We start from the raw sequence: 13,477 nt of genomic DNA, 5'->3' as shown, positions 1-13,477 counted from the left end.
CAAAGGTCCATCTAGCCCATTATGCCAGGTGCCCCAGAGGACATGAACAGAACAGAATCATCAAGTGATCCATCCCCTATCGCTCATTTCCAGTTTTCGGCAAACAAAGAGGCTAGGAACACCATCCCTGCCCATCCTGGCTAATAGCCATTGGTGGACCTATCCTCCATCAATTTATCTAGTTCTTTTTTTGAACCCTGTTATAGTCTTGGCCTTCATAACATCCTCTGGCAAGGAGTTCCACAGGTTGACTCTGCATTGTGTGAAAAAATACTTCCTTTTGTTTTAAACCTGCTGCCTATTAATTTCATTTGGTGACCCCTAGTTCTTGTTCTTCTTAAAGAAGGAGTAAATAACACTTCCTTATTTACGTTCTCCACACGAGTCATGATTTTATAGACTTCAATCATATCCCCCCTTAGTCATCTTTTTTCCAAGCTGAAAAGTCCCAGTCTTATTAATCTCTCCTTGTACAGAAGCCGTTCCATACCCCTAATCATTTTTGTTGCCCTTTTTCTGAATCTTTTCCAATTCTAATATATCTTTTTTGAGATGGGGCGACCACATGTGCATGCAGTATTCAAGATGTGAGCGTACCATGGATTTATAGAGAGGCAATATGATATTTTCTATCTTATTATCTGTCCCTTTCCTAATGGTTCCTAACATTCTTGTTGTTTTTTTGACTGTTGCACATTGAGCCAATGTTTTCAGAGAACCATCCACGATGACTCCAAGATCTCTTTCTTGAGTGGTAACAACTAATTTAGACCCCATCATTTTATATGTACAGTTGGGATTATGTTTTCCAACGTGCATTACTTTGCATTTATCAACATTGAATTTCATCGGCCATTTTGTTGCCCAGTCACCCAGTTTTGAGAGATCCTTTTGTAACTCTTTGCACTCTGCGTTGGACTTAACTATCGTGAGTAGTTTTGTACCATCTGCAAATTTTGCCACCTCACTGTTTACCGCTTTTTTCAGATCATTTATGAATATGTTGAATAGGACTGGGCCCAGTACAGACCCCTGGGAGACACCACTATTTACCTCTCTCCATTCTGAAAACTGATAATTTATTCCTACCCTTTGTTTCCTATCTTTTAACCAGTTACCAATCCATGAGAGGACCTTTCCTGTTATCCCATGACAGCTTACTTTGTTTAAGAGCCTTTGGTGAGGGACCTTGTCAAAGGCTTTCTGAAAATCTAAGTACACTATATCCACTGGATCACCCTTGTACACATCCTTGTTGACCCCTTCAAAGAATTCTAGTAGATTGGTGAGGCATGATTTCCCTTTACAAAAACCATGTTGACACTTCCCCAACAAATTATGTTGTTGAAATTATGTTGTGTCTGAAAATTTTGTTCTTTACTATAGTTTCAACCAGTTTGCCTGGTACTGAAATCAGGCTTACAGGCCTGTGGTTGCCAGGATCTCCTCTGGACCCCTTTTTAAAAATCGGTGTCATATTGGCTATCCTCCAGTCATTTGGTATAGAAACTGATTTAAATGATAGGTTACAGACCGCAGTTAGTAGTTCTGCAATTTCACATTTGAGTTCCTTCAGAACTCTTGGGTGAATACCATCTGGTCCTGATGACTTATTACTGTTTAGTTTATCAATTTGTTCCAAAACCTCCTCTAATGACACCACAATCTAGGACAGTTCCTCAGATTTGTCAGCTAAAAAGAATGACTCAGGTTTGGGAATCTACCTCACATCCACAGCCGTGAAGACCGATGCAAAGAATTCATTTAGTTTCTCCGCAATGGCCTTATCGTCCTTGAGTGCTCGTTTAGCATCTCGATCGGGGAAATGTGATAGAGGTCTATATGATAGAGTTCGATAAAATCTATAAAATCATGACTGGTGTGGAGAAAGTGAATAAGGAAGTGTTATTTACTCCTTCACATAACACAAGAATCAGGGGTCTCCCAATGAAATTAATAGGCAGCAGGTTTAAAACAAACAAAAGGAAGTATTTCTTCACACAACGCACAGTCAAACTGTGGAACTCATTGCCAGGGAATGTTGTGAAGGCCAAAAGTATAACTTGGTTCAAAAAAGAATGAGAGCCTAGCCTAGATGGTCAGCAATGCAACCCCATGCTGTGGGTGTCCCTAAGCCTCTGACTGCCAGATCCTGGGACCCGATGGCAGGGGATGGATCACTTAATGATTGCACTATTCTATTCATTCCTTTTGAAGCATCTGGCATTGGCCACTGTTGGAAGACAAGATACTGGGCTAGCTGGACCATTGGTCTGACCCAGTATGGCCGTTCTGATGTTCTTATGTTATGAAGAGATCTGGAGTAGGCACTGGAACTTTTTGGATGTTTGTGGAACATTTTCCAATTTTTCTCCTCTGCAGAGAAAGCTGGTCAGTGTCACACAATTCTATAAATATTATGGGTCTGCTATGCAAGTTCTTTTCTTCAAAGTGCAGACCTTTGTTTAGTGGCCTAGATGAAATAGGTTGCAGTTCCCAGTGGACAGGTTTGCTTCATACAATCACCCACCATCACTGTTTGCGTTAATTGCCACTTTCAAGAGGAAGAGATTTCTGATCGCTGACAACTCTTTAATTTAGCACAAAAAGGCATCATAAGAGCTAGTGGCTTGAAGCTGCTGTTAGATAAAGTCAGAGTAAAAACAAGGCACATGTTTTCAGTGAGGCTAATTAACCATTGGAACAACTTGTTTAGGCATGTGGTAGAGTTTCCATCACTTGCAGTCATTAAATGAAGACTGGATGCCTTTCTAAAAAGAGATACTACAGCTCAACCAGAAATCATGGGCTTGACGCAGAAGTTCTGTGAGATTCTATGGCCTGTGTTTTGTAGGAGATCAGAAAAGATGATCTCAGTTATCCATAGAATCATAGAATATCCAGGTTGGAAGGGACCTCAGGAGGTCATCTAGTCCAACCCCCTGCTCAAAGCAGGACTAAACCCCCCAAAATATATCGAGATATACCTATCTCATAGAACTGGAAGGGACCCCGAAAGGTCATTGAGGCCAGTCCCCTGCCTTCACTAGCATCCCAGCCTTAAAATCTATACGTCTATGAAAGAAGACCGAGGAACTAATGGACCATAGAGACTGAACTGTCCTTTCACTTCTCTAGGTAAGTTTGGCTGGGCAGCGTGCAGGGAAGTCTCACGTTGCTGCTGTCCATGTTGTTCTTTGGCTCCCACCAATGGAGACTGACATTCCTCACACCTTCCCTCAATACGCTTTACGAATGAAATTTTTTTTAAAAGGCTGAACAAAAACATTATTACTACTACTATTATTTTTTGGGAACTAGGGAACTCGATCAAGATATTTGGGCCATCACGGTCTAAGAACTCATCTCGTCTGTTTTCTTTTGTGCACTACAGTGTGCTTAACCAAATGCATTATGCAATTAGTTTCTTGATGGTATCGTATTTGCCTTTGAAGTAGAGGCCCAGCTCCCTCTGGATATAAATATGCAACATTTGCAATCGAAAGAAAAAGGGTTTCTGAAACACACATGTTTATTTATGTCTGCTGATTATTTCAAGCCCGTCTCTTCAAGAAGAGAGCGAGGTTTGGACTTGGGGCTCTTTTCCTGGTTAGAGGTTTCCACACGGGGAAGAGCAAATAAACCTGATAGTAGCATCCCCAACTCCTGCACCTAATGACATCAGACTTCCAGACAGTGCGGAAATGGAATTAATTTGTTGGTGATTGACAAAAAAGAGCCACTAACTACCTAATTCAGACATATGGGGCAAAATGATACCAGTGTGGCCTTTGCCAGCAGCATACATTTTAAATTAAATTAGACTATTTGTATCAAACTATTTTCCCTTTAAATTGAATTACAGAATGCTTCTGTTTAAGGGAGATTAAATTAAATTTAGGGCCTGAATACCAGGCGGTCCAAACAATGAAATTGCATTTTCAATTATATGGGCAGGACCATGTCAGAAGAAATCCTATTTTGGATCCGTCAGCCAGAGAAGCTGATTCATTCTGAGTTGCTCTCGTACTCAAAGAGTTAAGTGCTTTCGTTTTTCTCTGCCTCCTTGCTTCCGCCCTTCCTTTATTGCCTGCATATGGCCTCTTGGTGCCAGGGCCCGTGGCAGCTGGCCACCGTTGAGACACTGCTGACACTGCCAGCTATGATCTCTGGAACCAGGTGCCACTGAGTCTAGTTCTGGACGCAAGGATCACTAGCTCTGAAACGACATTTGGTTTCTTCTCTCAGGGGTGCAAAGAGGAGATCTGGAGCAGGCATTCAAACTTCTTAGCTGTTTCTATAAATTATAAATAAATTATAAATTAATGGAGATATCCTATCTCCTAGAACTGGAAGGGACCTTGAAAGGTCATCAAGTCCAGCCCCCTGCCTTCACTAGCAGGACCAAGTACTGATTTTGCCCCAGATCCCTAAGTGGCCCCCTCAAGGATTGAACTCACAACCCTGGGTTTAGCAGGCCAATGCTCAAACCATTGAGCTATCCCTCCCCCCCCCCTCTGACTTTTACATCTGTTACTCCCATTTCTTGCCATGTACCTTAAAAAAGCCCAGATCGATCTGTCTGTCTGTCTATCCATCCAGCCAATCTGTGTTGTGTTTTTCTATATATGAATATCTAGAGTGCTAGATAGTTCTGAGCCCGTGGTAGGTTTATCTAGTGGGAAGGGCATTGGACTGGACTGAGACTCAGGAGACCTTGGTTCCATTCCGGGCTCTGCCACTGGCCTGCTGGGTGACCTTGGGCAAGTCACTCTACCTCTAAAATGGGGATAATGATACTGACCTCCTTTGTAAAGTGCTTTGAGATCTGCTGAGGAAAACCGCGATATAAGAGCTAGATATTAGAATACCTACATAGAAGGAATCTCACACTGAGCCGGGACTTTTCTCCAGTGTGACTTCCTGGATCCATAGCTATTTTTAAAACTTTTGGGGTAAATTTTGGTGCTCTTGAAAACAAGAAACCAAGAGCTTTGCCTAGATAGAACAGGCATGTGGATGCAAATTCCCTGACCTGGCCTGACCAGCAGCTACCCTTGCTGCTTCATATCTTGCCCCCTCATAAGTAGAGACATCTGCCTGTTTCATAGCATGTGGTGGAACAAATATCCATGAGGAAATAGAAGGATTCCACTAAACTCATTCCACTTATGTCCTGAAGGCCACATCCTTTGGTAGGGCCGAGCTCTGCTGAGAAGGGAACTGGAATTCTGTTAACGGGCTAAGGAGAGTTCGACTCACAAAGCTTAAAGGGCAGCTGTAGACAAAAGAGTGACTCTGTAAATATGACATGTGAGTTCCATATTCTATATCAGTTTTTATAATGTTTTTACCGCCGTTGCATACAAACACCTTCCAGCTGTGCAGTCAGCATCGAGATTAATATCTGTCCTGTGGTTTGTTCTTCTCTCATCCTTTCCCCAGGAGGAGAACTGTGTGTGCAGTGGAGTGTTCTGTTTTGGTAGGGTTTTGGTTTTGATGTTGCTTTTAAAAAAAAGGTTCCCTGGTTACTCCTCCTCAGTGACCTCCAGATCCAAGCTGCTCGGTTTACGAAGCAAACGGTAGTTTTTTCTATAACTGCGACTCCTGCAAATTCAATCTGGGATTTGAAAAATCCAGCTGGATTTTTTCTGCCCCTTATGTCATGATAGTCGATTAAAAACTTTCCAATCAAAAATGTACCTGGCTGTTTTGTTGGTGATGCATGAGGCAGAATGGTACCCAACGTGCTGTCTCCGAGCTATGTAGGTTCTGCAGGGATAACAAAAGGAATCTGCTTTGAGTCAGCAGTAAAGTCAGCACCTTGGATACTGAATGCACACAGGGTGCAGGTCTCTTGAATTAGGTGGTATCATTTTTACAGATGGTAAAATTTGCAAAAGCACCTAAATCTCATTTTCAAAAACGCTTCTATCATTTAGGCACCTATGTGCCGTTGACTTTCAATAGGACTTGGATTTCTAAGTGACTTAAGTGTGTTTGTGACCTAAATCACTTAGTTATCAAAGTGCCATTGAAAGTCAATGGAACTTAGGCACATAAGTGACATAGGCACTTTTGAAAATAGGACATAGATGCTTGTAAAAATTTTACTCATTGTCATTTTTAAGACCATAATCACACCTTGAAAAAGGTGATTTTTCAGCTATAGCATATCTAATTTAACCAATTATCTAAAGGGACTTAAAGGGACTCCTTGTTTGTGCTAGCAATACTTAGGATCACAGGTTTGTGCTAGCAATACTTAGGATCACATCTTTTTGCATGTTTCAGAGTAGCAGCCGTGTTAGTCTGTATCCGCAAAAAGAAGAACAGGAGTACTTGTGGCACCTTAGAGACTAACAAATTTGTTAGTCTCTAAGGTGCCACAAGTACTCCTGTTCATCTTTTTGCATATTTGAGCAAACTGGGTAAACTGCACATGAGACTGTTAGATGCAACCATTGGAAGAATTTATCAAGGGGCGTGGTGGATTCTCTATCCATGACCATTTTAAAATGAAGATTTGATGTCTTTCTAAAAGATCTGCTCTAGGAATTATTTGGGGAGAAGTTTTACAGAGGTGGTGGAACAATTTGTATAGTGGGGGTGCTGAGAGCCATTGAACCAAACTGTAAACCTTGTATAGAATGGAAACCACTTCAAGCCAAGGAGTGTGGCAGCACCCCTAGTTCCAGCACATATCATGCTTTATAGCCTGTGTTATACAGGAGGTCAGACTAGATGATCACAATGGTCCATTTGGAATCTGTGACTCTACCACCCATTTGAAAGAGTGATTGACAGGTCTGTGTAATTGTACGTATGCAAAATATTATGGGTGGAGTTCAGGGAGGCCTTTATAAACAGCCCCTCACAAACCTCTTTTCTCAAAATGCTTTTCCTAGAGGTGGACAGGATTTCTCAAAGCTCACGTACCTAACTTCCCACAGCAGAGCTGAAACTGCTTCCTTTGTGCTTCTTGTACGATGTGCCTCCCATACGTGTATGCGGAAATAATTGTGTGAAAGGGCACTAAAGCAGTTACCTTCCCATTGCAGAGGAGTTTTCGCCCAGCAGGAGGCAGTCCATGCTGTGAAGCTGTTGCACTGCATTATCTCAGTCTAGCAGGACCTCATTAACTGATTCAGCCTCTTTGCTGGCTTCTAGATTTTGCAGAGTTTGTTTTCCTGGGTCTGTTCCTTACTGAGATGTCCTTGAAGATGTACGGACTGGGGCCAAGAAATTACTTCCACTCCTCGTTCAACTGCTTCGACTTTGGGGTAAGTTGACATCAGCTACACAAACCAATGTGGTGCGGAAGCCCCTCCTTTGTTGAGTGATGTTATATGTTTATCACTGAGTGCAAAGGCAATGATGTCCCATGGGCACATTTTACAGAGATTAGCAACTCCTCTCTCACTTCCCTGTATAAATCAAGTGAACAGTGAGATACAATGAGGAAACATGCCAGTCTGAATACACTTCCTCTAGGAATTGCCTCCTAAGAAACCCAGTAGCCAACCAGAACTGTATGTCTGTGGGAATTGTTTTCTGCTAAAAGCCCAAATGGAGCCAGTTCTCATCAGCAGTCTCACTAAGTGCTCTAATACCAGGAGATGCCATTTTCAAGTTAGGGGTGTGTTTGTGTTTTAAATCATGTTTCCCTTTGCTCGGATTCCCCACCATCCTGTGGGTGACTTCCCCTCACGATACATGGGCAGTGAGTTTCAAAGTTCTGTGTCCATAATGAGGCGTATATAATAAAAGTGGCATGTTTTGGGGGAGATGCTGAGCATATGTCATTGATGTAAACATTTGTGCTCAGGCCCTCTGGAAAGACAGGACACTTCTATAGGTGTCTGTGGATATGGGCGTCTAACGCAATGGGCTACAGTCTGCCTACACATAGGCTTACACACCTTCTGTTGTCTTTAATGGGAATTGTGTACCTGGATCCTAAGAGAGTATCTGGGCTGCAATATTTCGTGTCGCTGGCATGCAAGATGCAGCCACCACCATAAAGATTAGGGAGGGAAAAGAACAGCTGGGGCATCTCGTGTGTCCTCCAGCCAGTCTGAGGTGGACTTTACGTCTGACACCTTGGACGCTTAACTGACAAGATGCTGCGAGTGATTCCCTTCCCCTTCTGGGACTGAACTCGCTGTTTCTGCACCGTTCCTCGACTGGGAAATAAATATTGAGACTCACTCCATTTCCCCTTTGGCAGGTGCCCACATCACAAATTCCACTCTCACAGCTGACTCTAATCGGCCCCTTTGTTGGCCATCTCAGCAGGGAAGCCAAGGACCGATTAGGCCTAGCGCCTGGACTAACCCCTTCTCTCTAGAGGGGGGCTGTTTGGAGCAGAACAAGGTCAGGAAAGGTGTGGTGTGTGTCGGGCAGCTGGCCGGGCTCCCAGCCCAGGAAGGACTAACATCATGCCACTCTTTCAGGAAACGGTTTATTAATTAAGATTTTAAAAACCTCGCGAAGTCACACAAAACAAAACTATTCCCCAGACCAACACCGCCACCGCCCCCGCCCCCTCTCTCAGGGCCAATCATAGGAGCCAGCCTTCCTCCTGCAGCCCCCCTCAACCCCAACGGAGCTTTCTCAGCTCTTCATTGGATCACCTGACCTCTTCCCAGCTGGGGCTGACGGGCCCTAGAGTCCCTGCTGCTTAACGGGGTAAACCACCCTGTTACATGTGGGAAGCATCAGGTGTACTTTGCAGGGCTGGCAATCCCTTACCTTTCACTGACACTGTGAAAAGAAACCAACAACATCAACAACAAACCCCTGACACAACATATCAAATATGCCTAAACTTGGCAATTTTCATGCTAAGACGTAACATTTAGGGCTAGCTGTGCGGACACCATCCCCCAGTTCTGTGGGAGCAAACTGTCATGCAAATAATTGTGTGTGTGGCATTGCATCTGCAACTACTTGCACCCACAGTTTAAGTCACCTCGATGGCTACACGCCTGATTTTGTGATGTAATCAGGGACTTCAGTGAACGTCACCTGAACTAAAACCAACAAGCTGTTGTGGGCGTAATTTTATGCCTGCAAAAACGAAGGTTCTGCTAAGGCTAGACTGAAAATTTGGTTAGGATTTTCAAACACTTCTAAGGGAGTTGGCCAGGGCCGGCCCTAGACCAACTGGTGCCCCAGGTGAGGAGCTTGTTCAGCACCCCCTCCATTTGTTAAACTTTTGAATACCTTATTCTTTTTATTGCATTTGTTGCCCATTTCATGACTCTGATGCATATAAGACGATAAAATTTGCTTACTAGGATCTGTAAATCTGTATTTAGTCATGCCATATATAAGCAGTCTGGAAGGTTCCACAAAGATCCCAGAACATTCTAGGAGGTTACTAAAAACGAATCCACATACGGATTACCCGAAACATTTTACTTCAAACATTCTATTTTCCCTTTTGTCGCTAACAACCAAAACAGTATTCTGAGCCTGGCGCCCCCCAAGCCTGGCACCCCAGGTGGTCACCTGGGTCACCTACCTCTAAATCCGGCCCTGGAGTTGGCACCCAGCTCCTATTGAAAGTCAACGGGAGTTAGGCATTTAACAACCTGAGACGCCTTTGAAAATTCCAGTCTGTGTGAGGTGTGTCAAGAAAATAAGCCCGTTTTGTAATACTTTAATTTGACTTTTAATTAACCTAAATTTATCACTGCCTCATTTTTTGTCAAGTTCTAGTGAAAGATGCTGGATTGATGTTCTCTATCCCCCACAAAGGTACTGCATGGGCCACAATATGGCAAGCTTCACCCTCACTGCCTGCTAATTTCCTGTCATTTATTTCATAAAAGGCATTGTTAATCAGAATGCTCCACCCACAGGGAACAAAAACTTATACCCAATCTTGTGGGATGAATTATTTAAGAATTTTATATTAAACACAGAAGAAATCCACTGGGCTTTTGTTCATGCCATGCTGAATGAAGCACTGGTAATAAGTTTCACAGACTGGGATTCCCAGGAGGGAGAGGGTTTTGAGCACTTTTCTTATTCTTTCCATTTTAGAGAGTCCATTGGGAACCCACCACTATCTATGTTTCTTCTCCCGCACCCACCTTCCCACTCCCCAAATTAATTCCATTTCTTCACCCCCTTTGGAACAGTACACAGTGCTGTAGTCAGTTTAGTTTGACAAACCATTGAGATGAAACAGTTCAAAAGCAAAGAGCGAAACAACAAAACAGAGACATTGGCCCCGGGGAGGGGTCGTCTGGTGGAGTCTTGTGTGAAGTTACTCCCAAGAGGTCATTTTAATATGGCAAGAAAATTAATTATCAATTTAAAACTCAGAGGGTCTGGGGGAAGGTTTCACTGATGCATGATGGATCCCTAGAAAGGATACACAGTGGAGGAGAGGAGAGTTGGGCTCTGCTCAAAAGAAGCTGGAATGCTGTACACAAATGGTGTTTCCAGGGTGTCGACAATCTCATATCATCACTCTGGTGTGGTAACTGGCACAGGTCTGTCTATTCACCTTGATTTTCTGTGAAAATTGCATTCCATGGTAGAAATAAGCCCCTCGTGCATTTCAAGGCAATTATTGTGCTTCTCCATCGCTAAAGTGTCTCAACCTTTGGTCTTGCCTGAAGCTAGATATGAAGGCTAAGAAATGCTTGTCTTACCTTATTACCTAAACAGTAACCTAGCGTTTATATAATTCCCCTTTACTATAATGCATTTTTCATTACTATAATTTCTCCCTATTTGCACTACATTTCATTGAAAGTCCCTTTGAATCTTAGGGTTTGTACTATTGCATAGCTGCCAACATTTTAACAAAATATGTCCAGAGACAATTCTGTAAATATCTCAAGGCCGGGGGCTGCTGAATGGTTGGATGCGAACTCTAGTGGATTTTAAGGATCTGTCTTTAACTGCAAGTATCTTAATTAACCAGCATTTTAAAGGTTCTGATCAGAAAGATGCTTCCAGTCGATTTTACATCATGATAATATTTAGCTCCTATACGGTGCACACTCGTGAGCCCAGCTGTGCCCCTACTCATGGGAGTAAGGGGGTGTAAGGAGACACTTCACATCCCTGTGGGGGGCTGCCCATATGCACAGTTTGGGGATGGGCACAGCTTCTGCCTGACAGCTATCCCCAGTCTTGTGCAAGTGGGCACTGGTGGGGAGTAGGCGGAGCCTTGGCTGTGACCTCACAAGAGTCACAATACACCAGCCAACACACACAACTGGTGCAAAGGGGGAAGCAATTTGCACCAGCAGAAGGGCTCATGTACGGTGATTCTGCTACCACAGCAAGGGAGAAGCAAACTGCAGACTGTGCCTTTGAGTTACCGTCCTGCTCCAGGGGCAGTGCGATGACATGCCGCCCCTTTCTCCGGCTGGATCGCACATTTACAAAATTAGCACCGTTATGTCTGAGAGTTTGGGCTTTCTTGCTGTTTCCTTGATTATGCAAATTCTACTGGCAGCCCCTATTAGAATCCAATCACAGTGCAGGAGCTGTCTCCTCTTTGGTCCCTAGCCCTTGTGGGAGGACCCAAAGCCCCAGCCGGTTATGCAACCATTTTCCCTTTTAAAATGGCTTGTTCTTGCAGGTGATAGTGGGGAGCATTTTTGAAGTGATTTGGGCAGCAGTGAAGCCAGGTACCTCATTTGGCATCAGTGTATTGAGAGCTCTTCGACTGCTGAGGATTTTCAAAGTAACCAAGTAAGTCCAGGTTCCTTTTTCGCTCCCTTTGGCTATTTAGCTTGACATTGCCTGCTTGCCTTGCACACTCCTGTTATAAAGCCATGTAGAATTCGGGCCCCAGCAGTAACTTCTGCTGCTGTCCATCCCCCTTACACTGCGATTATCGGCTGTGAGTGCTACCAACACCCATGTCAGCCAAAGCGGGTGATTGTTGCTACAGCTGAATAAGTCATGAAGATGAAACTACTCCCCGGCAGAGGACAAGACTAAGATTTGCCAGCACAACAGCAGGAGGAAACTTGTGCTGCCTGTACTGTACCTAATCTAGGAGTGTATTGAGGTCTTCAGTTTCCAGAGTTGTGAATCTGGCACTTTTGTGATCCAGTAGAGTTTGGTGGACGAACCTTTTCACTTGTTCTTCTGACCTGTCGGATTAATATGCGCTGGAATTAACAAACGGCAGTTGTGCAATTCGTAATCGATTGCTGCAGGATGTGAAAGTTGTAATGTTGAGCTAACTGAAAAATGTTATGGGCATTCGTGCCGGTTTTGTTTCCCCCCCCCCCCACAAAGAAGTTTGCCCCTCCCTTCCTTCCGCTCTTTGATTATCTCTTTGTATTAACAAGAGGAGTGTAGCAGCCAGGTGAGCGTTGGTGCCACTCAGCTCTGGTCAGTTAGCCTCACCTACCACATCTCTGCAGGATTGGGGATGCAGAGCAAACAGACTGTCTTGCAATAAAAGGTATGTTATTAACTCAGCTTAGCTAATGCTCGTTAGCAAACTTTGGTTAAAATAGTGACAAAGACACAGCACTCCGCTTTTAACTTGGATTACCAGTTCTAGTTCAAGGCCAGGCCCCCAAGGGTGTGTCTACACTGCAGCTGGGAATGACCCTTCCAGCTCAGGTAGACAGACGTGTGGTGGCGGGGCTTGCGCTAGTATGCTAAAAGTAGCGGTGTGGACGTTGCGGCAACGGCAGAGGCTCAGACAAGCCACCTGAGCTCAAGCCCCGTCTACCCCCCGGGGCAAGCTCAGGTGACTCGCCTGAGCCCCTCCCTGGTGCTGCAACATCCACACAGCTATTCTTAGCGCACGATCATGAGCCCCTCTCTACCACAAGTCTGTCTACCCAACCAAGCTCCCTCCTGGCTACAGTGTAGACATACAGAGTTGAAGTCGAGCTGCTAACCCAAGTTAAAAGTTGAGTGAGATGGGTTGACCCCTTGGGAAGTCACCTGATGTGCTGCAATTCCACTGACTCTACCTGTTCTGCCAGCCTGGGCCCCCTTTACCCTGTCTTGCCGTGCCAGGCTCTTAAAACCTCCTCCAACACACATAGGCAGGGCCACACCCAGCTGCAGATCAGCTCTGGGAAGACTCAGTTTAAGGGACTTGCTCCAGCACTTAGATGTCCACCTCCCTTGGAGCGCAGCCCCAAAGAGAGATTCTGAAATTCGCCTCTTCCCTCAATGTGGAAGAGGGCTGTGCATAGAAGTTTTGAAATTCTATGCCCCCAGTTAGAAATTGCATAAACTGGGTTACATTATAACCCAGAAATAAATGTATTAACTATAACAGGTGTATTTTAAGTAGTTAAGGAGGTAGCAGACAGAACAAGGCTGATTACTAAGCAAATAAAACAGCACGCAAACTAAGCTTAATACACTAAAGAAACTGGTTACGTGTGAGTTCTCACCCTAAATGTGGCTCTAATAATCTTCTTCACTGGCCAGACGTCCTTCCAGCCTGGGCCCAGTTCTTTCCCCCTGT

The 13,477-nt window shown here is 44.2% G+C and overlaps 1 protein-coding gene across 1 annotated transcript in view; it reads left to right on the top strand.

Annotated features, from left to right (window-relative positions):
- CACNA1B (calcium voltage-gated channel subunit alpha1 B) overlaps window positions 1-13,477 on the top strand; it is a 508,111-nt gene that overhangs the window by 315,739 nt on the left and 178,895 nt on the right. Inside the window, exons 12-13 of the mRNA XM_054007857.1 lie at window positions 7,171-7,283; window positions 11,612-11,724. Of these exons, the coding sequence (XP_053863832.1) occupies window positions 7,171-7,283; window positions 11,612-11,724 (226 nt within the window). The remainder of the gene's footprint in view (window positions 1-7,170; window positions 7,284-11,611; window positions 11,725-13,477) is intronic.

The sequence above is a fragment of the Malaclemys terrapin genome, chromosome 17 (genome assembly GCF_027887155.1).
Source record: "Malaclemys terrapin pileata isolate rMalTer1 chromosome 17, rMalTer1.hap1, whole genome shotgun sequence".
NCBI lineage: Eukaryota > Metazoa > Chordata > Testudines > Emydidae > Malaclemys > Malaclemys terrapin.
This window is presented reverse-complemented; position numbering and strand designations above follow the sequence as displayed.